Source organism: Pipistrellus hanaki (assembly GCF_964339955.1).
Source record: "Pipistrellus hanaki genome assembly, chromosome: 8".
In the NCBI taxonomy this organism is placed as follows: Eukaryota; Metazoa; Chordata; class Mammalia; order Chiroptera; family Vespertilionidae; genus Pipistrellus; species Pipistrellus hanaki.
The window spans coordinates 9,548,651-9,573,280 of record NC_140510.1 but is presented as its reverse complement, the minus strand read 5'-3'; the positions used below and the strand labels follow the sequence as shown (position 1 = coordinate 9,573,280).

Genomic DNA, 24,630 nt, shown 5'->3' with positions numbered 1-24,630 from the left:
AGACCATGTGACCCCCGATTCTGCACAGGAGTGCGGCTGATGCCCCAGGAGGAAGCATGAGGCCCCTCGGGGTGTGGCTGGGCCTACCACAGGGCGAGGACGGTGACAGGCACAGGGGAAGTGTAGAGGCAGAGGCCTGGAGGGGAGCCCTGGCTCTCTGAGCGGCTGTTATGGAGGGGAATGTGCTGCTGCTGCAGAGGGAAGGCTCTGGCAGGGCCAGGCCGCTTCCTTCCAGGTGAGGCTGGAGGAGACACCGCAGGCCCAAAGGGCTCAGGGCCAGGAATGAAGGTGTGAGCTGCCCGCTGGGTTCATCAGCCACCCACCCCGCGGGCGTGCCCTCTGCCGGACAATGGGCAAGTCTCACACAGAAGCCGCCTGCGATCAAACTGCGGCCCATTACTTTTTCTTCCCTGCCGTCATGGGTTTTAACATATTTCATCAACTTTAAGTTCTCTCTTCTCTTTCCTCCACTATAACCCAGGACAGGAGTGCCCAAAGTTTTTGTCAAAGGATCTCTTTAACACTTAGAAATTGTTGAGGGCTTCAGTGAGCTTGTTTATGTGAGTTATATCAGCATTTACCATAGAAATTAAAGCCAGTAACCTTAAAAAATGTATTACCTCATTTAAAAACAATCCATTACATAGTCACTTTATATAAAATTTAAAAGCCAAACTTTCAAAAACAAAAGCAGTGAGCGGAAGAGTGGCATTGGTGTGCATCTCTGCGGAGCTGTCACGTCTGGCTGACAGGCGGGTTGCACTGTCTGCCCGTGTCCTCGTCGGTGAATACAAAGGTCAGCTCCTGCCAGAGCGGAGTTGGGGGAGGACTGAGTGGCCTCCCGGGTCCTGGGCCCGCACTGGCGGCGTGCGGTGGCAGTTAGCGTTAACGCACACATTCTAGAACACAGCGAGGACCAGGACAAAGCCGGAGGGAGGCCCCTCTGAACGTCCTCGGTCAGGAGTTGGGTGAAGTAGTTGATGAAGCAGCTCGGATTGTCTCCCTTCTCCCTTCAGGGACAAGCCTGCTGTCACAGGCCAGCTGCAGCACACTGGGTGGGCCACGGTTTCTGACGTGTGACACACACAGCATGTACTTCAGCCAGCCAGCCAGCCAAGGGGCTCAGCGTAGCACACTCCGTCCTTGTCTGTGGTTACCCAGCATCTGGACACCCTCCTTTTTTGGTAAATCCTCTGCTGAGCATGTTCCGGAGAGTCCTGCCTCCCCCCGGAGCCAGAGACGCCAGATCCCCGCCCCCCGTGCTCCGGAAGCTGCAGGCGGACGCGTTCCTGAGGCTTCCCAGCGTGTCCCCGTCCGGGAACCTCGGCTTGGCGCGGCAACAGAGGAATGCCTGGCGGCGGGCGACACCGGGCGCTTACTGTTCAGGTGGCAGTGCCATGGGCATCCTCTCCAATGGTCCGAGGGACGGCCTGGCTGCACGTCTCTCCATCCCTGTGCTCGCTGAGCAAGACCCGACTTCCTCTCGGTCTGAGCCACCTGGACAGACAGCGTACTTAAGCTGGGCCTGCTGTGTGCCACCCGGACCCCTGGGGAGGGCGGGCTGAGGCTCCCTTCCTCATTTAGGGTGCTGCCGGCCTGTCCAGACTGCTGCTTCCGTTTCCCCGGGCGCCTCTGCCCAGCTGGTGTCCCTGTGCCCAGGCTTGCCCTTCTAAGTTATCTTGCAAGCCCTCCATCCTGCAAGCCCTGGGCACAGCACCGCCATGAAACTGGTGTGGTGCCTCCTGTCCCTTCCAGGCTACAAAGGGGACTGAATGCAGGGTCTTCCTTCTCTCATTCCTAACCTACCCCCGGGCCTCTCAGCTTCTCTTCTGATTATTACAGCACGGAACAATTCACTTCCGGAATAAAGGATGCTTGTAAAATGGGGGGAAAATCATTCATAACCAACCACAAATTTTCTCTTCCATCTTTATAACAATCTTGCAACATCTGTGCAGACTACGCCTGTGCCTTGGGTGTGTACTGGCCCACTCCACTGAGGCTGGCCTTGGCCTTTGCTTTGGCCAAAACGCACGCACTCTCGACACACATCACCTGGGAGCAGGGCTCCATCTTTGCTTGCAGGGTTCGGCTAGGCCTCTTGTGCTTCTGCGGGAAAGAGCGTGCCCCCGGGAATGCTACTCCTTTGCCTGGGACCTGGACTAGAGTCAGGGATGCCCGAGGAGGCCTAGGCCAGACCCACAGCCTGCAGCCCAACTGCTGCAGCACCCTGCAGACCTAGGGTGAGAGTTTGTCACTGTGGGCCACTGATATTTTTGAGGATATTTCCCCGAAAAATATGACTAATATGTAGTCATAATACAAATATAACTAGTACAAGAGAAACCAGTTACAGAATCTGACACATGCTAAATACTGTGAACAGTCAGAGGTGCATGGCAATTAGGTCAATCCCCAGGCACAGCTGAGACTGTAAATTTGCAGACTAAACAACTCTCTTCAACACATCACTCCCAGGTTACTCAATGGTCCTGAGGCAGGAAAGAGGCCTGACCCCGGATGACCCAGCTGCCGGAGAAGGCTTGCAATTACCCTCAGGCACAGGCTCTCCAACACGAAGCCACCTTGGGGCAGAGCAGGTAAGGCAGGTCAGGTTCAGAGATTGTTCTAGGTCCCAACCAGCCCCTGGCCTGACACTGTAGCCAGGAGGGACTGGGAATCCCACTGTTGCCAAGTCTGCTCTCGAACCTCTCCAGAAACCTGTCCTCCACTCCTTGACCTTACTGAGGTCCATGTCGGAGATATTACTTGGGGATGGAAGGTCAATCAGGGGACACAAAGATGGGACTGCAGTTCTGGGTGAAGACCACCCCCAGGGCAGCAGCATCCTTCTGTGCGCTTTGCATGCCCTGCTCTTGGCCTGTCACCTCCCACAGGTCAGCTGCCAAATGAGCCCTACCTTCTTGTGGCTTTTAATTGCATCCTTTGTGCATGTGGCAGCCAGATTTGAACAGCTCTCCGCTGTATCTGCACCTCCTAACACCAGAGTAGGTAGGTAGGTCCTCAATGAATAGCTGAAGAAAGGAATGAATGAATCCTTGCTTACGATGTTAGATCCACTGCTGCCCAGGCCCGCTTCCCACATGGACAGCTGGTGTGAACGGCCAGCGTGTGCATGCAGGCGGCCTGGGCTCAGGCCTGGCTGACTGAGCTGAGCTGCGGCGCCTCAGGCTTCAGGCGCCCAGGGTCCCAGGGTTGGCTTTTGTAACAAACATGTCCCTTCACCAGGTAACTCATTTACATAATTCACAGGAAGCACAATTTTGATTTTTACTAAGGTGCTAATAAAAATGAATTTCCTCGTCTTCTCCCCAGTAATATTATCCATACTCATTTTTATTTTACCTCCTTCTGAAAGTATTGTATTTACTTGTTCTCAGTCAGAACATTACGCTCCCAGGATCTGGCTTTTGCCTTCTGATTCTCTGGTACATCACCCGTACTTACAGAAATATTATGCTTTCTTTAACCTGAAAAATTACTTCTCTGTGCTGATAGATCAAAAAATTTAGACCTTAAAATAATACTGTGATCCTGTTGGCCATTTCTGGTTGAAGCCACTGTCTCAAGCTTCCAATGACAAGCAATACTTTATGGTCGATGAATACTGTAAAATTCTTAGAAATGGACCAACCACTTGCTTACTTCGGGAGTTTCTGAACAGTTGTTACTACCTGTGTGGGGAAATTCAAGGTGCTAATTGTCACCTTATGATCTGGTGCCACACTGGAGCATGTCACTCGTTCTGAGAGAGAATTTAAAACTGTAGAGATTCGGTCACCTGACGCCTGAGTATTAAGATCCTTGGGATTTTAAACCCCTATGTTCACGCCTGGTACTTTGATAGATCCCACACTGGGTACATACTGATGGTTTAAGCAATCTTTAAGAATATCACAATAGACATGTATTTTTAAATATAAACTTAAAAAATACTTTAACGTAACACGTTGTACTGCATAGAACTAGAATTCAACACATTACAGTGCTAAAATAGTCATATAAATATCACATATGCATGGACTCACTGCATTAAACTACTTCATCTAGTAGGCTATCAAAGACTAGTATCAATAAACTCCAAAGAAAAAACGACTTTAACAGTAGGAACACTAAAAATAACAACCAAGAGGTTTATAAACAGCTAATGGGAGAGAGAAGCATTTACATTTGCTTTCAATTTTGTCCCAAGAGGCACAATCTGAAATACAATTTTAGGCTAGCGGTGTATAAAAATACTTTTTATAACAATACGTTTGATAGGTGTAGTGCCACTTTAAAAAAGCCTTAGCTGTGTGATTATCCCACTTGAGGACCTACTAAAACAAGTTAACTTACTGCTCCCCGCGGGCTCTTCAAGCACCAATCAGGGAAGCAAGTTTTCTCACACGTCACACACCACACGTGTCACCGTATTTCCAATAACCCCCTACCCATGGCATACACTGAGAGTCCCCAACAGGCATCCATCTCCAAGGCATGAGATGACGGTGTTTGGAGCCTGTTCTCAGTTGTGGGATTGGGATGGATGAAAAAGAGGCAAAAGGTAGGCAGGCTTTGGGTGTGCGATGTATGGTTTCTACGTATTCATGGACACCCCCCCAGAGGGGTTTAATCTGGCATATCGATATTTAACTTGGGGGGTGGGGGAACGTATTTCCCAGGGCTCTGGGTTATAACTACCCTGGCTTTCTTGCCAAATATTGGAGCAATTTTAGGAGCATCTGGAACCGACGTCTCTTCGGGATCTTCGCTATCTTCATGATGGAGGTCGTATGAAATGTTCCCATATTCTCTCAAAAACGGGAAGATTTCCAGCAGAAACTGACAGAAATCTCTGCGAATACCAAACCACCAGTGGTTGCCCCCCTTCCGCCGAAAGGTCGTGGCCATCAAGGTTATTAAGGAAAGCCAGAGCGGGACAAAGATGGAGATGTAAGAGAACGTGTTGTGGCCATCCAGTCTGTGGACCAGCAGGACCTCAAACGTGAGCAGCGGCACGACAATGGTGACCCAGCTGATGGCCATGGTCACGTGCGTTCTCCGCTGCTCGGCGACCACGTCCAGGGACCGCAGGAACAGGAGGGACCAGACGATGTAGTAGAGGACCACCAGGCAGAGGAAGGACATGAGGATCCAGAGGGGCACGAACACCACCAGCCAGGGCCAGTGGATGATCCTGTCCAGCCGCAGGGCGATGAAGATGAACTGCAGGATGTTGACGGAGCACAGGATCTCCAGCTCCAGGGACCGGTCGTGCCGGAAGCCCCACACGCAGGCGGCCACGGACACGGGGGAGACGAAGAAGAGCGGCATGAAGACCAGCAGCCAGAAGTGGGTGCCCCGCTCCACCCGGTCGCACACCAGGACCTCGAACATGAGCAGCAGCAGGTGGATGCCCACGGCGATGAGCATGGCCTTGAACTCCACGCAGGTCTCCCCCTCGGTGCGGTAGCGGGGGTTCCGGGCCCACACGCCCGCGCCCACCGAGGCGCCCGCGATGACCAGCAGCTTCCACAGCCATATGGGGGCGAAGACGGCCCAGTAGCTCCACTGGATGACGCCGTCCAGGCGCAGGGGCAGCAGCACGGAGAAGAGCAGCAGGCAGGCGTAGATGAGGAACTTACTGGGGTTGAAGTCCTGGAACAGGCCCCTGGGGTTCATGGCGAGGCCGCCGCCGGCCCGCCCGGGGCAGCTGCTCCGTTCCGCTCCGCTCGGCCGGCGCCGAGTCTCCCCGCTCCCGGGGCTACCGGCTTCCCCGCCCGGCCCGCGTCGCCTGGGGCGGGCGGCGGCTGGGGGCGGCCGGGCCGAGGTGGCGACCCGCGGCGCCGGAGCACGTGGCGCGGTCACGTGGCGGCGGAAGCGCGGGGGCGGGGCGTGCGCCCCTCGCTCCGCCGCGACCCGCCGCCCGGGCTGCGCGGGTCCAGGAGCGCGGCGCCGCTGGGGCCGCGCCGCCGCCCGCCTTCACTGCATACCTGCTCCCAGGGGGTCCTGCGCTGGCGCCGGCGGGGATGGAGGCGGCTCCGGCTCGGCGCGCTGCTGACCCCGCAGCCGGCCCGTTGGCAGCGAGCGGGCCGCGGCCTCAGAGACGCTTCCTGGTGGAGCCAGAGCCGAGAGGCGGAGTGAGCTCACATCCTCCCGGCGGCCCGGGGGCGGGGCCAGGCGGGCAGGGGGCGTGACCGGGACCGGGGCGTGGCCATGAGCGGGGCGTGGTTAGGCGGGGGCGGGGCCAGGCGGGGCCGGGGCGCACAGGAAGTCCGTGGGTGCGCGGCCGCCTAGGGGCATTATTCTTGGCCGCGTGGTGGCTCCAGCGCGAAGGGGACCTGCGTGGGCGCGAGTGCTGCTGGAGGAGTGGTGCGGGTGACCATGACTGCACAGGGCGGCGTGCCTGTGTGGGCGTGGGAGGGAGACCGGGTGTGGAGTCTGCACCGGGTAAAGTGGGGGCTGTGCCTGCAGCTGCGGCTCCCAGGCCTGGACTTCGTTTGGTGGGGCAGCAGCAGTTCTCAGGCGGCGGCAGGGCGCTCATTCCTGCCCCTTTGCACCCGGAGGTGGAGGCATGCGTCCGGGAGGGTGCTAGGCCCCTATTGCCCCTCGGCAAGGTCTGGGCAGCAGGTGAGGAAACGGAGGAAGAGCAGGTGCTTCCCGCCTTAGTCACCCAGCAGGTAGCACTCATTCAGGGCTCCTGACTTTATGCCCCTAATCCTCATTTTGACTTATTTGGCCGTGCCCCGTTCTCATTCTCACAGAACAAGGTTGGGGAAATCTCTGGACCAGAGGTCAAGAAATTTGGGTTCTAGTTCAGGGCTTGCCACTCAACCAGCTGAGGAATCTGGGCAAATCCACCCCCTTCGGTCTCGGCCTCAGCTTCCTGGGTGGCCGAGTGGTAAGAGCCCATGGTGCTGCCCAGGTCTGATGTGGAGCAGCCCTCTGTGGCCAGCACGCGGACCCTGGCGGACCCCTCCCTCTTCTCCACGCTCCCCTGCTCAGGGGAGCCCTGGCTGCTCGTCCTTCCTGCCTGTCAGCCGCCACCCACCCACGCAGCCCCATTCCCCCAGGGGTATGAATACCAGCGCTGGGTAGTGGGCTTGAGATGGTGGCCATCAGAGTGACGGCGGGGTCTCCATGGGGGAACAAGGGAGGGCTTCCCGGAGAGAAGTGTGGGCCTGGGCCCAGACCTAGGAGCTGGCTTTCCCCTGGCTGGCATCTGCGGGATGTTGGGAAGTGTGGTGTGGGTGGACAGCCCCAGCCCTCAGCTCCCCCGCAACTGCTTCCACCTTAGCTGGGGGGAGGTGGGGGGGGGGGAGAAGGGGTGAGGTAGGGGAGAAGATCCTGCTGAGAGAGCCCTGCAGTCCTCGGGGGTCAGATATCCCAGATGTGTCTTCAAGGAGTAATTGTGGGGAGAATGTTAGCCAAGTGGCCTTTGGTCTCCCCCTCAGCCCCTTCCGTCCAGAGCTGCTCTGCTCTGCTTTGCATATGGATTTTTCTTTTACTATTTCCTTGCGAATAGGGATTTGTCAGCTAAAAAAATGTAAGATGTAAAATACCTGTACAGTCCAACTATAAAAGGGGCTAGTAAAAGCACGCCGGGTTGGTCTGAGGATTAGATAAGTCAGTACATGGAAAGCAGTGTGTATTTAGAGAAAAGCGAACAATTAATATGATGATACGGGAGGAAGCCTGAGCGGGGAGGGCTCTGGACCGTGGAATGGTGGGGATCTCCTGTCTCCTCTGCAGCCAGACGACCTCAGGGCTCTGCGCCCCTCATGGCGAAGACGGGAGTGTGGAGCGTTCGCTCATCTCGAGCTGGTTTAAGACGAGCAGGGTTCTCCTCATGCAGGCGGCGGGCGTGAGGTGGCCGTCACTGTGCTGCGCCCCTGCTGCCCACTCCCGGGGGCGCCACGGCCTCCGGAGGCAGAGGGGTGTCTGTCCCCTCCGCCGGCGCTCCTGCCCCCAGGCTGGGCCCAGTCTCTACACTGAGCACTCTTCTCTGTGCTGCCTGGTGTGGTCTGTCTCTCAGGAACCTGCTTTTTTTTTTTTTTTTTTTTTTAAATAAATCTTTATTGTTCATATTATTACAAATGTTCCTCATTCCCCCCCTCCCCTCCATTGCTCCCCTCCACCAGGTTCCCACCCCACCCTCTGCCCTTTCCCCACCCCCCATTGTCCTCATCCATAGGTGCACAGTTTATGTTCAGTCTCTTCCCACATCCCCCTCTCCCCTTTTCCCCGAGAATCGTCAGTCCACTCCCCTTCCATACCTCTGATTCTATTATATTCACCAATTAATATTGTTCATCAGATTTTTTTTTTTAATTCCCTTGGTTTTTAGATTCACTTGTTGATAGTATTTGTTGTTCATAGTTTTTATCTTTATTTACTTTCTTTTCCGAAAGAACCCCCTTCAGCAATTTATCTAATTCTGGTTTGGTGGTGATGAATTCCTTTAACTTTTTTTTATTAGTGAAGCTCTTTATCTGGCTTTCGATTCTGAGTGATAGCTTTGCTGGGTAGATTATTTTTGGCTGTAGGTTCTTGCTATTCATCACCTTGAATATTTCTTGCCATTCCTTTCTGGCCTGCGTGGTTTCTGTTGAGAAATCAGCTGACAATCATGCTCCTTTATAGGTAACTACCTGCTTTTCTCTTGCTGCTTTTAATATTCTCTCTTTGTCTTTTGCTTTTGGAATTTTAATTATGATGTGTCTTGGTGTGGTCTTCTTTGGATTCCTTTTGTTTGGTGTTCTGTGCGCTTCCTGGACTTGTAAGTCTAATTCTTTCACCAGGTGGGGGAAGTTTTCTGTCACTATTTCTTTCAGTATGTTTTCGATATCTTGCTCTCTCTCATCTTCTGGGACCCCCATAATTCTGATGTTGGTTCGCTTGAAGTTGTCCCAGAGGTTTCTTACATTATCTTCAACTTTCTGGATTCTCTTGTCTTCTTGCTTCTGTGGAGAGTGTGTTCTGGCTTTTTATGTTCCAAATCTTTGACTTGATTCTTGCGATCTTCCATTCTGTTTTTAGGACTCTGTATAATATTTTTTATTTCAGACAATGTATTCTTTATTTCTTGTTGATCCCTTATTTTTTCTTGTTGATCCCTTATTAGTTCTTGTTGATCCCTTATTAGTTCTTGTTGATCCCTTTTCATATCCTCATAGGTCTTATCGACCTTTTCTAGGAAATTCTTGAAAAACCTTATAAGCGTGGTTTTGCACTCTATATCCAGTCACTTCTTTTCCTCCATTTCTTTTGTTTGTGATCTGTTTCCTTGTCTCAGCATTTTCACAGCTTCCCTGAGTTGGTAGGGTGGCTTTGTGTGCTAAGGTGTCCTATATGGTTCAGTGAGTCAGCCTCCCAGTTACCTGAGGTGGACAGTCTTGGTGTAGCCCTTTGATGGGTGGGCAGTCTTATTGTTAAGCCTTGCTTGTTGTTGGTATCACTGGGAAGCGTTGATCTCCAAGCCAGTTGGCTGTGAGGATCAGAAGTGTCTCAGCTAGGAGGGTTTCTGTATTCCGCTTGGATGGGCGGAGTCTCGGGGTGGCACAGACAAGCTTTGTTGAATCCCGCACAATTGGTTGCAGGCGGGCGCACCTCCTGCTTTTGTTTTTATATTTAATTTTGTTTTAAATATGTTTTTGATTTTAGAGAGTAAGGGAGAGGAAGAGAGAGAGAGAAACGTCAATGATGAGAGAGAATCATTGATCGGCTACCTCCTACACACCCCACACTGAGGATGGAGCCTGCAACTCGGGCATGTGCCCTGACTGGGAATCAAACCTGTGACCTTCTGGCCCATAGGTCGATGTCCAACCACTGAGCCACATCGGCTGGGCTCTACTTGCTTTTAAAGTTCACATGGACTGTCTGCTATGTGCCAGGTGCTGAGGACACAGCTGCCAGGAGGCTGGTATACAAGCCCGTGCAGGGGGGTGTGGGACATGGGTGCTCCGGGCGCCAGCACAGGCCTGCGCTGTGTCCCCGGCCTCCTAAGATGTGACTGCTTACCATCCTCAGTCCAGCCCCTGGGAGGCCCTCCGGGCTGGCCCTGTCCCCTGCAGGCTAAGTCTCTTTCCCACGTCTGCTAACCTCCCCCCGAATGTTCCAGGCACGGTCTCCACGTTCATGCTCTGCTGCTCTCTGCTCAGAGCGGCCCCCCTCCCATGGCCTCTCCCCTCCCTGGACCACCAAGACCCAGCACGGCCACAGGCCCTGGGAAACCCTTCTGGTGGGCTGGTGACCCTTCTCTGACCCCCACTAGATCAGGACTTTTTCTATCATGGGACTCATCTCACTGGCTTGAGTCTGTTTTTTCTATCTTTTGCCCCATGAGATCTAAGTTCTAGAAACCCATCCAGTGCTTAACATAGCAAGTGCCTGAAAAATGTTGCTGGAGGGAATATGTGCATGAATTTGACCCTAACTCATGACTGATGCTCCTGCCCCAGATCCCAGATCCGGGGTTCCCTCCCTCCTCCCTCTGAGCAGTGTGGAACCAGCAGCCGTCCGAGTCCTCTGGCCCATGAGTTCCCTGCCACATCCCAGGCCCAGTGTCGTGCACTCCCTGGCCAGGCTGATCTGGCTGCAGACACCTCATGAATTAGTCAATAGTTTCCAATTACCACTGTAACAAATTGCCACCAAACTGCCCACTGATCATCTTGCAGTCTGTGAGTGAGAGAGTCCGAGCACGGCCTGCTGGTTCTCCCGGGAATGGGGTGTCGGCAGGCTGCTCTCCTGGAGGTGCTGGCGGTGAGTCTGCCCCCCGGGCTCCTTTAGTTTCCTGGCAGAATTCAGTCCCTGGAGCTGTAGGTCCGAACTCCCCATTCCTTTGCTGTCAGTTGAGCGTCGGTCTCAGCCGCCCACAGTTCCTGGCCACTCAGAGCCCCACCAGTGGGCCAAGCCCTCATGCTTTTGAACCTTTTGCTGCTCTCTCTTCTGCCTTTCCTGTTTCTAAGGGCTCATGGGATTATATAGGGTCCAGCCAGATAATCCAGGGTAGTCTATTTTAAGGTCAGCAGATTAGTAATTGTAATCCCATCTGCAAAGTCCCTTCGGAGCAGTACCTCTGTTAGTGTTTGACCGAACAACCAGGGGATGGGGGGAATGCTGGGGCCTCCTTAGCTTTCTGCTCAGTAGCCTGTGGGGCCAGCATGGTCTTCCTACTCTGAGCTGGGAGATGGCCAGCTCTGGGAGGCCCGGCATTCCAGAGGGAGCCCTTTTCCGAGGGCCCTCCATCCGCAGACCGGTTACCGCTGGGTTCCAGGTGGCCCGTGGTGACACCTGGCCAGCTCCCCTGAGCACTGGGCCCTGGGCAGGCGTCAGGGTTCAGTCACGGTCCCGTCTCCAGGAGACAGGTTGTGTTGTGAATGTCCTCCAAAGGGGCAGGCGGGTGACCTCTAAGCCCGAGGAGTCTTCTCTTTGAGACTTAGTTGCGGTTTGTTTCCATGAGCTTCTCCACAAGGAAGCCATGGCTCACTGGCCCCTTTCGTCAGTCTTAGCCCCCACCCCCACCCCTCGGCCCAGTCCCTAAAGGCCACAGGCTCCCCTCTTCCTGCAGTGGCCTCTGTGGGGGGACTGACGAGGGTAGCCGGAGGTTAGAGGCCTTACTCGCTGTGTGTGTGCGTAGGTAATGACCCAGCAGTATTACCATGTTAAAGGCCCTGCAGGAGGGCAGTGACTTAGCAGAAGTACTGCACGTACTGTGTAAGCGCACCCTTACATAACCTACTATTGTTAATGTGACACCGATGCCAGCAATGGTACGAGGCCTCTTTCGTTTGAGCGTGTGCATAAGGTGCCACTGGTCAGAGTTGGCTGCTTTGCTTGTAATAAAGTATGTCCTACCTACCTATGGCTGCTCAAATGTCCTAATTTCTTGCGCCCAAAGGGGTCAGGTCCCTGGCTGAGGAACGTGGACCCGACAATTGGCATAGTTGTTGCAGGATCCTGGGGTAGGCACCCCGTCTACCCCGCCAGAGGGCATGTGCCCTTCCATGGGGTCCTGATGACTTGGACCGCCCAGAGGACTGGGAGCAGGTAGAGGGAAGGCCAGCAGCTTTGTCATCCCGGATGGATCAGGTTCCCACAGACCAGCGGAGGCTGCCGAGAAGGTAGGCTGGTTGCTCCTAATGGCCTTGAAACTGCGACACATTGGGACGCTGGCTCGGGAAGCCAAGATGCATGAGCTACGGGGACTGGAGGAGGCACTGGAGGCGGTACGCGAGCTGGAGCAGGAGGCAGCCTCCCTGGGACAGGAGGGACCAGCGGAACGCGAGCCAGGAGACGGCTCGGAGGACAGTTACTGCTGGGGCAGCGGCCCTTGTGCTACAGGCATGACAGATCAGGAAAAGGCGTCTGGAGCTCGATCAGCCTGTGGCCCTAGGAGGTGGGGCTCGAGGGCCGCCCACGGTTACTGATTTATTCCACTCTACCCCCCAGAACGGGGAGGTTAGGACGACAGAGCCAGCAGAGGCCGGGGAGCCATCCGTGTGTCTCCTAAGGTGGTGGGGTGACAGTGCAGATAGCTTACAGCTGTCTCCACCGGAAATGGAGGAGTTAGCCTCATGACGCCCATCCTTCCTGCAGCGGCGACTGCAGGCCAGGCACTGGGAGCTGATCGGGCGGTCATTCCCTGATGGACTGGTTAATGGCGGCATCTCGAAGCGTTTGGCAGGACACTGGAGAATGCCGGAAACCATAAGTAAATAGACTACATATGCAGATTTAGTGCATGTTATACAGGAAATGGGCACGAGACAAGCCATGTTTAATTTAAGTCCTCGTGGTCCTAAGAAAAAGTGTTTACAACGCATACGAAAGACTCACTTCTCACTGCAGCCACTCCAGCAGCGCTGGGCTCTCTGGCAGCCGTTTGATCCCTTTCTAGACTGTCGTATTCGTGAAGTACACGGCTTGGGGGATGCCAGGCAGTGAGAAAAGGGGGTAGCAAGACCCATGACTGCAGAACCTAAGGCACACAGGCGATGTCTAAGACAATGGGCCGGGATCTGGAGCAGCGGCGGGGACAGAGCCTGTGGAAATCTGCACACAAATCCAGGTAGACCTGCCGGCTGCGGGGACCGAGAAAGAGGAAATAGATCAGCCCAGGGACGTACGTGCTGCTGGCCGACTGGAGGCAGTTACCAGTCGGACAGCATTTCCAGAAACTGCGGAAGACCAGTAGCCTACAGGGCTGTTTAGACTCATCTGAGGAGAAAGTTTCATCTCCTAAACTAAGGAGCAGGCCAAGGGCCAGAGGCTGCATGTTGAATTCACTATATATTGTTCCCCTGCAACACACACTGTGTGCAAGTGCTGGTGGGTGCCGGTGCGGACTGCGGTTGGCTCTGTAGTAACCTGGACAGATATACAGACCCGGTGGCAGAGCTGTCCAAACTGTCCGTGTGCAGACAACTTTGACACTAGGCACTGGTTGCCTTCCCCCAAAGGCCTGGACGGTGTGTATCTTCCATACCATAATGCATCATGGGAATAGATGTCTAAAGGGTTAACGACCCCGGGAGAATTCTGCTTGCAGGTGCGTGTGGGAAAGCCCATCACAAGGGGGCGCCCGGGCTGTGAAACGGCCTCGCTCCACCAAGTGGAGCGGGTGTGGCAGTGCCGCCTCCCCGAGGCCATAGGAAACTGGACAGGCAGCTTGAAAAGGTGAGGATCACCCGCCACGTGCAGCCCTGCAGTTCTCCAGTGTGGCCGGTGAGGCCTGGCGGCACCTGAATGAAGGTGCCCTCCGTGATGCGGCTGTCACGGATCTCATGGAGCGCCTGACACCGACGGGGCGGTGCCACCACATGGTGGGTTTAGCTAATACTTTCTCTTCCATAGACATAGCACCGGAGCATCCAGACAGTTTGCTTTCACGTGGGAAGGTCGACAGTGGACTTTTGTCATTCTCCCACAAGGATATTTGCACAGCCCTACCGTCTGCCGTGGTCTGATGACACAAGGTTTACCACCTGGGGCAAGCCTCCCACAGTATCCATGTTCCAGTATATTGGTGACGTCGTGCTGACCTCTAATTTGCTTGCCGATTTAAACGCAGCCGTCCGTATCCTACGGCAGGCTTTAGACTCAGGGGTAGCGGAGAATGATTATAAGGTCCAGGGATCTGTCACGTTCTCGGGAGCTGTCTGGTCGAGTCAGAGTCAGACGGAGGCGATACCCGAAGCAGCCATGGACAAGGTGCAGGCTTACCCCGACCCGCAGCGGTGAAACAGGTCAGACCTACCTGGCATGTTGGTCTTTTGGGTGTGGTGGCCCTCGGTCCGGGAGGGGGCGCATGGGGCTGGGCTCCAGAGGGTGAGGAGACCTTTCCGCTGCCACGAGCACAGTCACCCAGGCCCACGCCCTGCTGGTTTAGGCCCGACACAGCCATTGCAGTCAGACGTGACTGTTACCCCTCCGGGTTTAGTTGGGGTCTGTGGCAACAGCATGGGCGGAGAAGGGTTCCCAGCGGGTTCTGGTACCAGCTCTGGAAGGGGGCTGAGAGTCGTGCTCCCTCGCTGAGAAACAGAAGCAATCACAGCACAAAGCAAGGTGCTCGCAAAGACAGCTTGTCCTATAGCCGGCGGGCTTAGGTCCTGGGTGACCACGCCCCAGTCAGAGGGGCACAAGCCCCACCTTAAACACGATAGGGGTCTATTTAGGACAGAGGGCCGTGGTGAGTACCAGCCCTCTGTCTCAGGAACTGAAAACCCTGCTGGGACCTGTGACATAAGACCCCATGGAGGGATGAAGGCCCCATGGAGGAGGTGCTCCCTAATCCGTCCCCAGAGACCATGTGTACACGGACGGGTCTAATGGGGGAACCTGTCACAGACAGCAGTAGCCATCCATTGAGATCAGATGAACTGTGGCTCGATTGTGGTACAAAGCCAAGTAGCCAATGGGCTACATTACGAGCGGGCTCGACAGTTTCCACAAAAGAGCCTAGCCCTGTGGCCATGAGAACCCACAGCGGGGCTGTCTAAAGGCTTAATGTCGTTGCCACCAAAGCACCATCGGAGTAGGCAGTTGGACATCGTCCTGAATAGGGACAGGAAGTAGAGAGGGATATGTAGGATATATGTATATAGCAGGGCCTTCAAAGAGACGACGGTGTATCGTCTGAGTAGCCATCGGCCGCTGTTAGCCCCTGGGGACGCTGGCAGAGCCTGGGCAGGGGTCCCGGAAGTAGTGCCCTCCCCCGAACATCGGGCTTGGTGGCTCCATCGGAAAGCGGGCACGTGGGCCCGCGGACGGCGATGCCGCTGGCTGAGCGGTGGGGCAGCCCTCGCTGTGGTACCAGGATGTCCTCGCTGCCTCGGGCACACCAGGGGAAGGAGGGCCGTGTCCGCAGAGGGGGCGCCCCTGCAACGCTGGCCGGTGGGTTCCACTGGGCCTCCCTCAGGCCCGGGCTGTACGTATGCCCGGCTGTGGATGCTGCCACTGGCCTCCTGGCTTACCCTGCAAGGGAGCTGCCCAATGGACAGTTGTCTGAGGATTGGAACACATGGGGGCGCCTAACATAGCAAGGGTAACAGATTCCATTTCCCAGGGCGAGAGGTACAGCTGGGCCAAGGCCCAGGATGTAGCTTGGCAATTTCACGTTCCATATCATCCCCAAGCTGCTGGGATCATTAAACGATATAAGGGCCTGTTAAAAGACCTGCTCCACCCAGGGGTAGACCCACCTAGCCTAAAAGGTTTGCTTAAAAACATTTTAATAATGTACTAATCTCTTTAACCTGAAGTCAAAACTCCTGGGTAAGGGTAATGCCTTATGTAGTGGTCGGCAAACTCATTAGTCAACAGTTTGACTAATCCACTGGGCTAGAGGATTAGATATGGCCGTCAGATTGCTAAATAAACTCCCAGAAGGACGGGTGCCTCCCTTAGGCTGGATACAGAGGTGTCCTCAGACACTGCATGTGCAGGTAAAAACGACAAATGAACTATTATGACCCAAGGGACATCCATTTTGTTGCCTGCACCTGCCCCCGCCCCCTAGCAGAAGGGGAAAGACCTTGTAGACGTGGCCATGGGCTATTCATAGAGCAGAGCCCTAGGTAGCCCTCCTGTCTCCTTGGGAAGATATAAAGGTATGATATAAAGTTACGTTCCATCCGTAGATCCAGCCCTGGCCAGTGACTGTGCAAGGCCAAGCTGGGAAACAGGTGAAGGGCCCTTTGTTAAAGGGAACTTACTCTATTACCCTCGGGCCAGTGCCCAGAGTCCCATAGCTTTTCCTGTGATGCCAGGCCCCTATGAAGGGGGAGATCCCGTGTGGTATCACTGCCAGGTCGTCCTCGGATTCCAGCCACAGCACTATCTAGAGGAGACTCGGTTGCTTGCATCTTGCTGTAAGGCTGTGATCTCCCTATAATGGTCTCAGTTTCTCTTTTGTCTCTAAGCATCTATATATATATATAAGGCTAATATGCAAAGTGTCCCCTCAGGAATTCGACCAGGAGACCAGGAGTTCAATTGTTCGCTATGACATGCACTGACCACCAGGGGGTGGCGTGGAAGGAAGATTCCAGCTGGCAGCCAGAAGGCTCTGAATGGCCCTGATTGCCATCCAGGCCTAGGGACCCTACCTGTGCAAGAATTTCATGCACCGGCCTCGAGTAGTGTCATAGGCACACACCTATGCTCGAGTGCATAATGCCTCCCATTATTAGGTGTCACAGAAATTCCCCCAGAAGCAGCCAGTGGATTTCCATAGCGCACCCATCCACCACCGCTACCAATTAGACATAGTTAGCCACTCAAGACAGGCAATGTCTCCTAGGACTCTTTATGCTGAGCTATTAATACTTGGATCCGACAGGACCATAGCAATTCTTGCCCTTTTATAGGTTATACAGTTTAGAATGGGTAAGGGTAGTTACTAGGGGAACAAGTAGAATTAAGAGAATCTGCAGACATATATGTATAGAGCAGCAGCAAAGCGTTGAGCGTTTCCCCCCTTGTGGTCAGTGCATGTCATAGGTTGGGCAACAGGAGGGATACTTAGCATATTAGCCTTTTATATATACAGACTAGAGGCCCCATGCACAAAATTCATGCATGGGGGTGTGGTCCCTTAGCCTGGCCTGCACCCTCTCCAATCTGGGACCCCTCAGGGGATGTCTGACTGCTGGTTTAAGCCTGATCCCTGCTGCCGGATTGGGCCTAAACTAGCAGTCGGACATCCCTCTTGCAATCTGGGACTGCTGGCTCCTAACCGTTCACCTGCTTGCCTACATGATCACCCCTAACCACTCTGCCTGCCTGGCTGATTGCCCTTAAGCACTCTGCTTGCTTGCCTGATTGCCCCTAACTGCTCTCCCCTGCCAGCCTAATCACCCCTAACTGCTTTCCCCTGCCAGCCTGGTTGCCCCTGATTGCCCCTAACCACCTCTGCCTCGGCCCCCACCACCATGGCTTTGTCTGGAAGGACATCCGGAAGACGTCTGATCTATCTGGTCTAGTTAACATATTACCCTTTTATTAGTAATCAACAAAATGTAACCAGTACTCTACAGGAGGTAGATAGGGAAGTATGGGCCATACAAGCCCTTTCTCATACCCCCTCCAAGATTAGTAGGATAGACTATCAGAGCATAGCGTTAGGCATTCTTAAGTTTTACAAATAGGGCCAGAGTACTGGTCATAACATATTGCGGTTCATGTGACTGTTATAGGCTCTGTGTTCAGGGAGCTAGCACATAGGCCAAGGTACTCTGTGGAAGCCATGCGGCGTAAGGGGTAGGTGTGGGGGCCCTGACCAGTCACCCTACGCACGCACGGGGGCAGTGACTTAGCAGGAGCACTGTACGCACTGCACAGGCCCACCCTTATATAACCTGCTTGTGTGGCTGTAGCACGGACGTCACTAACTGGCACGAAGCCTCTCTCATCTGAGCGAGCGTATAAGGTGACACTGACCAACTGGTTGTCGGCTGCTTTGTTCGTAATAAAGCATGTCCCACCTACCGACGGCCACTCAGGTGTGCTAATTCCATGTGTCCAAAAGGTCCCCGCTGAGGAACTTGGACCCGACAGCCTCCTTCCTGCTCTCCTGTCCCCCCACTCCTACCCTCCCCCCCATCCATCTCCTCAGTGTGTAGTGTGCCCAGGGTCATGGACTCCAGTCCTACAGGCTAAGGCGCAAGTGTGGGCGCTGCTGTCTCCAACCTCTGTGACCTTGGCAACTCAAGTAGCTCCAGCCCCATCTGTGAGATGGAGGTAATCTCCCAGGATGTGAGATAAAATGAAACAATGTATGAAAACGCGGAACATGCACAATGACCTCGCTGGGATGCTCCTGTCTTGGCGGTAGGTGAGGTACACCTTCTTCCCGAAGCCTGCCCTCCCGCAGGGCGCGTGATCCTCTGCTGGCTGCTCTGGCTGCTCTGGCTGTGGCAGCCTCACCTGTCTCTCTGCACCTGCAGGTTCTAGACAGGCGCGCACAGGGAATGTCTGGGAAAGCACAGTGGCAGGAAGGTGGGGCTGCTGTGGCATCTTTCCCCGTGCTGAGCGGCGGAGCAAGGCCAGCTTCTGGAGGCAGAGCAGTTTGCTTCAGGGCGGCAGCAGAGCTCGGGTTTGCAGGGAGGTGTTTCGAGGCTTGATCGGGGACCTGCTGGAGCGTGCCAGCCCCTCACGCCATCGCCCTGGGCTCAGTACTTCAAAGCTCGGTTCTGAAGCCAACTTTGAGAGGTCACCCGCTTCATTTCACCAATGGGGAAACAGGTGACATGCGCCAGCACCGTGACCGGGGCTTTCTGCTAAGCTGGCCGCTGCACACACCCACGGAGCCCTGCTGCCGGCGTGTCTGGTGTCCTGGCCCTGCCCACGGGCGCGGTGCAGAGGGGACGGCCCCACTGCAGAACAGACTCTGGTTGGCGCCCCTGGAGCTTAGGAGCTTTTCCTTAACTCGTGTATTCACTTAACGAGTGTGTGTCAGCCCCCTCCCTGTGCCCCAGGCCCTGTCCTGACACGGGACGTAGCAGTGAACAGCTCCCACCGCTCTCCCAGGTGCCCTTCCCAGGCCAGGTGTCACCTCCTCCACGCTGCCTTCCTTGACCCCTCACCTAAAGTCCGCCCGGTCCCTACTTATGTTATCCTGTGTTATCTCCTGTGTCTGATATGGTCACTAAATACATGCTCACGTAGGAAATCTGGTAAATGCAGTCATTTAAAGAAAAATTAAAGCTTTATTAAGTCTCACCACCTACACAACATCACTGTTAACCTTTTAATATAGTTTCAGTTGGTCGCCTCTGCATAGACATGCCATTGCCCACATCTCAATTCCTCCTACTCTTTGCTTCATGTTAATTCAAAGACTTGCTTTTCTGCCATTTCCTGTCTTTGGAGCGTGCCCTGCACGCCCGTGTGGAAATGCGTCTCCCACAGGGGTTCCTGTTTGCTCCTGACGGTCTTCGGGGTCCTGCCCACCGGGAGGACTTTAAACTTAAATGAAATCAGTGATAGCACTTTGTTGAGTATTTTCAGGCCACGTCTGTAGTGAAACTCAGGCTCTGCCCTGGGGAGGTGCAGATCTGTTCCCCTTCTCAGCGGCTTCGTTCCGCCTGCACAAGGACCGAGGTTGAGACGAGTTGCCTGGTGGCTGTGTGTCACTCCCCTTGCCTGGAGCGAATGTGCGCTCAGGGTCCCGGCTTTACTCAGACGCCTCGTATTAGATAACCAGTCACGGGTATTTTTCCTTCCTTCGTGGTCCATGAAATGGTGTGTCTGATGGTGTCTGAAAGGTGATGCAGTACCATAACCAGACACATTTCCCATTTCCATAAACACATCGTGGGCCTCATTTCAGCGGGCCACACTGTTCCATCTCAGGGCTGTCCAGTGCGTGACTCACCTGTTCCCTCGCTGTGCACTGCGCCTGCTTCGTCTCTGAGATCCGGGCACCGTGAGCTTACTGCACTCCGCTTCTTCCTCATTCACAGGATTGCCTTCAGGAATCCCCAGAGGCCGGACTGTCTCAGAATGGCTATCGGGAGACACCGGTGCTTTAAGGCCTAGAGGGTGGTTTCTTTCTTGTGTGTTGTCTGCAGAAATGGTGTGGATGCCCAAAGTGGAGGGTGTGAATCTGCCCGTACTGACAGCACCCGGTCCAGTGCTTCTTGGTCTGGAAAACTCCACAAAGGCGAACAATTAACGTGAATGAGGTTAAAGGCTGAAATCAAAAGTAGATTCAAGTGTAAGCGATGCATAAGATTAAAAGTCAACTAAACCGCCGAAACTGGTTTGGCTCAGTGGATAGAGCATCAGCCTGCGGACTGAAGGGTCATGGGTTCTGTTCCAGTCAAAGGCATGTACCTTGGTTGCTGGCACATCCCCAGTAGGGGGTGTGCAGGAGGCAGCTGATCAATGATTCTCTCTCATCGATGTTTCTAACTCCCTATACCTCTCCCTTCCTCTCTGTGAAAAATCAATAATAATAATAATAATAATAAGAAGAAGAATACAAAAAAAAGTCAACTAAACCTAGGACTGGATTTGACGTGTGCGAGTGTGTGTGTGTGGGGTCAGTGGGTCATTTGTTGTTGATCACAGTGACCTCCAAATGCTGTAAACCCACATACTGAGCACTGACTGAGGTCATTTAGTTTAGGCATCCAAATGCAGTGCAGTGTTATTAATTTAAATGGACTTTTTTTGTGGGTGTGGGTGTGAAGCTTCCTAAATTATATTGTTAAACGAATGATAGGCAATGAAGTATCAATTGTTTTTGTTTACCGTAAATTGGCACTAAAATATTTTGAGCAGTTTGCATGTGTAATGTAAGCTTTCTTCCCATTCCTGTTTGTTAATGAACTCAGCAAAATATTTTTTGTACAAAGGTAATCCTCGGTCCTGCTCTAATCAAGATAGTGCCACGTGGATGAATGCTGTGTTTACTGGGGCAGAAACAGACATTTGTAACATTTTAACCCTAATTTCACAATGGTTTCCTTTCATTGTTTTATGAGAGGCCCCATGCATGAAAATTCGTGCAAGAGTGGGCCTTCCTTCCCCCGGCTGCCGGCTCCGGCCTCTCTCTGGCACCGGGACCCGGGCTTCCCTCCTCTGGCTGCCGGGACCTGGGCTGCTTCCCTCCGACCCTGGCTTCGTCAGGAAGGACATCCGAACAACATTGGTCTAATTAGTGTGTTACCCTTTTATTATTACAGATTGACTGGCGCAAAGTGGCAAACAACAATACACAAAACCAAATAAATCTTTCAATGAAGTGCACGTCATCCGGAGCCAGGCCCTGGGGTTGCCCGGAACAGCAGGGTTCCTGCCGTAAGGGCTGTGTGTCTGCCACGCAGGAGACAGCACACAGGGCCAGAGAGCCCGCAGGGGCGAGCTCCCTGTGTCGGATTTTCAGTGACTTTTTATTTCTTACCACAAAACCCAAACACCTGACTTTGCCCTGGGTGACCTTGGGCGGCCTCTGTGGCCACACCAGCTCCCTCTATTCCTCAAACTCTGGCTCCTTGCTGCCTCAGGGGCAACCATGACTTGTGAGTTTGGCCATTGCCTTTACAGAGAGATGTAACTTGGAGAGCCTCAGGGGCCCACACACAAGCTTCAAGCCATTCATTTGTCTCTCATCTGGTGCAGCCACACTGTCCACTAGGACCCGGCATGTGCTAAGGTCCTGTGGCCCCTGTTCCCAAGGGCTCATTACTCTACTGCACAGCCAAAGGGTACACACAGGAAACACTGAGGATCTGAAGGAGCCAGAGGAAAAACCATAGGTCACTGGGCTGAAAGCAGTGAAAAGCCAACTAAAAACTACAACAAAGAAGCACTGGAAATAGCTGTAGGGTGAAGATTGGGCCAGCTGGGTGACCTGGGAGAAGGCTGTAACAGACTCAAAACTAGACCAATGCTGAGAGGTCCCCTGGCGTGTTTAAGCGTGAAGCAAAGAAGGAACCACTTGGATTCAACTCCTAGCGCTGCCATTTAACCAGCCGTGTGTCCCTGACCAACTGATGCAGCCGCTCCGAGCTAGGCTTTCTCATCTGTAAAATGGGGATAAGGTCTGCTTCCCAGGATCGAGCTGAGATAACAGAGATACAGGGCCTGGCACATTTAGTGTCTTCTCCTTCTCGCTCTCTCGCCTGCTCTCTCTGTTCTGAGTGCCTGGCAGGGACCGAGGTGGGGCCGCCCTCAGGTCTACATTAGGGCCCAATGGTTATGACTAAAGGACCTAAATTACATACTGAGCTCAGTGACCGGAGGCTGGCACTTTCCATCCGGACCCGGTTCTGCCTGATATGCTGAGAGCGGGGCCTCCAGGGCTGGTGCACATGCAGCAGGCGGTTCACGGCGGTGCTGGCCTGGCCCAGCCCTCCAAATCCCAGCCTGCGGGGGTGGGGCCAGAATCCCCTGTGTTTAAGGCCCCAGATGACAGCGGTGAGCAGCCAGGTTTCAGAGTCTAGGGCCCCCCAAAAGCCTGGAGCCTGACAGTCCATGCTTCTCTCCTAACGGAGACCCCATGCCGGGTGCCGGAGCAGGTCTTCCATGAGCGCGTCTGGCCCCGAGCTCACAGCTTCCATCCCAGCGGGAGGGTCCTTCGAGGTGCTGGGACCAAGTCCAGAAACACACCGAGCACCGAGCACTGGGCAATGAGCACCGGTGTGGTGTCCACTGCAGAGGGGAAGTGCTGACCCGAGGCCTGGCGCTTTATCAACCACGTCAGCCAATCGAACTGAAGACGCATCTTTGAGGCTGGGGATACAAGTAGGATTGAAGCCTGGGCCCCGAAACCCCTTCCTTCTCACGTACCCACATTCTTGCCAAGACAGAAACTGAAGTCCCACGGGGTTCCGCTGGGCGTAGATTTTCTCTCTTCACATAAACACCGTTTACTGTTCGGAGTTTCCCCAATGGCTGAGATGGCAACACACTTCCCGCCTGCCGGGGCTCAGGGCGGGGAGTCACTGTTTGCCTGGCGCTCCTGCAGCGAGTCCAGCACCACCAGATTCCCCAGGAAGGCGGTCATTTCTGGAACTCCAAGTGCTTTTACCGAGCAGGGGGTGAAGAAAGAGATTTGGCTTTACCGTTTCTAAGTAAAAATGGTTTGCCACCTTTAGTACCAGCACAGCAGATGTATCAGCAAAAGGGAGTGTCATAAATTCTATGCTGAGGGTGGAGTTTTGGGGTGTGTGGGGCAGAGGTACAGAGAATACCTAGGATTAAAAAAAAAAATTATTAACAAAAACAAAACAAGGCCACCTTTAGAAGTAAACAGAGGACCCAACTTTCTTCTTTGGGGCTGGAAGGGGCTTGGGAAGGGGGTGGCCAGAAAACAGTTTTCAGTGTTAAATACGACAGTGATGACAATGGGGCGATATGGTAAGACAAGCACGTTTATTTAGCGTGGTGGGAGGCCTGCCACATTGCAGGGCGGAGCCAGGACTGGAGCCCAGGCACCCTCTGCCACACCCCCTCGTCCCCCAATAGTGCAGGGACCCACCCAGAGGAATAGCACCCACTTGGGTGTATGTTTAGGAAAAACTTTGGAGGGTTTCTACCAAACAGCTGGTTAGAAGTTGTTTTTAAAGAATTATTTCCTAAACTAGTGTTTAAGGAATTATTTTTAAAGAATTATTTTCTAAACGGATTGTGCACATTGAAAGGAAATTAATTAGAGGAAATATTTTATTTTTATTTAAAAAAATATATATATATTATTGATTTTTCACAGAGAGGAAGGGAGAGGGATAGAAAACTAGAAACGTCAATGAGAGAGAAACATTGACCAGTTGCCTCTTGCACACCCCCTACTGGGGATGTGCCTGCAACCAAGGTACATGCCCTTGACCGGAATCCAACCTGGTACCTTTCAGTCCGCAGACCGACGCTCTATCCACTGAACCAAACCGGTTTCGGCAAGAGGAAATATTTTAATATCGCTATTCGCCCTTTCTCAATAATAGAGGTGTCAACTAAATTCATGATCGACAATGACAGATCGAAACATGCATGCAATTGGCACCAGCCAGAGCTTTATATGTTTTGTGCAAGCTTGAGTCAACTTAGCCTTTTATAGATATAGAATAAACTTGCTTAATTAGACCTGCTTTCTGATGTAGCTAAACTTTTTCCAGCCAAGTTAGCACCCCAACTTCTCTTTTGGGTAATTGTTAGCAGCACAGCAGTAACTATTAACACAAAGCAGATTATTATTGTAGATCATGCAGGGAGAACAAAGGGTAAAATATTTAACTGCAGCAGTGTTTGACTATATTCTGTGCAGTGAGAAAACCTGAAGTCATTTTCAAAGTCCACTATGTCTTACTTCTTTTCAGTCAGATAAAGTTTCTAAACTTTCTAAATCTCATTTTCCGGCTAATAAAAAGAAAATAGGATTCCACCAAGTCTCCTATCTACCTACTCCAGGACTTCTGTGAGAATCAAATGAGATGAGGCACGGGAAAATGTTTCACAGACATTTGGTTAAAGTGTAAAATGTTTACACTTGGCTATAAAGCAAGTCGTGTTCCTGGGCTAAAGAAACTCCAAGGAGGCTAGTTGCTAGGGAGAGGAAGCCGGGCATTGCTACATGATGCCTTTACCCAGCTTCCACAAGCAACCGTTTGTGGGCTG

The 24,630-nt window shown here is 53.4% G+C and overlaps 1 protein-coding gene across 1 annotated transcript; it reads right to left on the bottom strand.

The window, feature by feature from the left end:
• Positions 1-599: 599 nt before the first annotated feature.
• TMEM185B (transmembrane protein 185B) lies at positions 600-6,173 on the bottom strand. The gene is made up of 2 exons (XM_084892232.1): positions 1,540-6,173; positions 600-1,497 (listed from the first exon to the last, which is right to left on the bottom strand). The coding sequence occupies exon 1, from the start codon at positions 5,683-5,685 to the stop codon at positions 4,633-4,635; it is 1,053 nt and encodes a 350-aa protein (XP_084748358.1). The 5' UTR covers positions 5,686-6,173; the 3' UTR covers positions 600-1,497; positions 1,540-4,632.
• Positions 6,174-24,630: the final 18,457 nt, after the last annotated feature.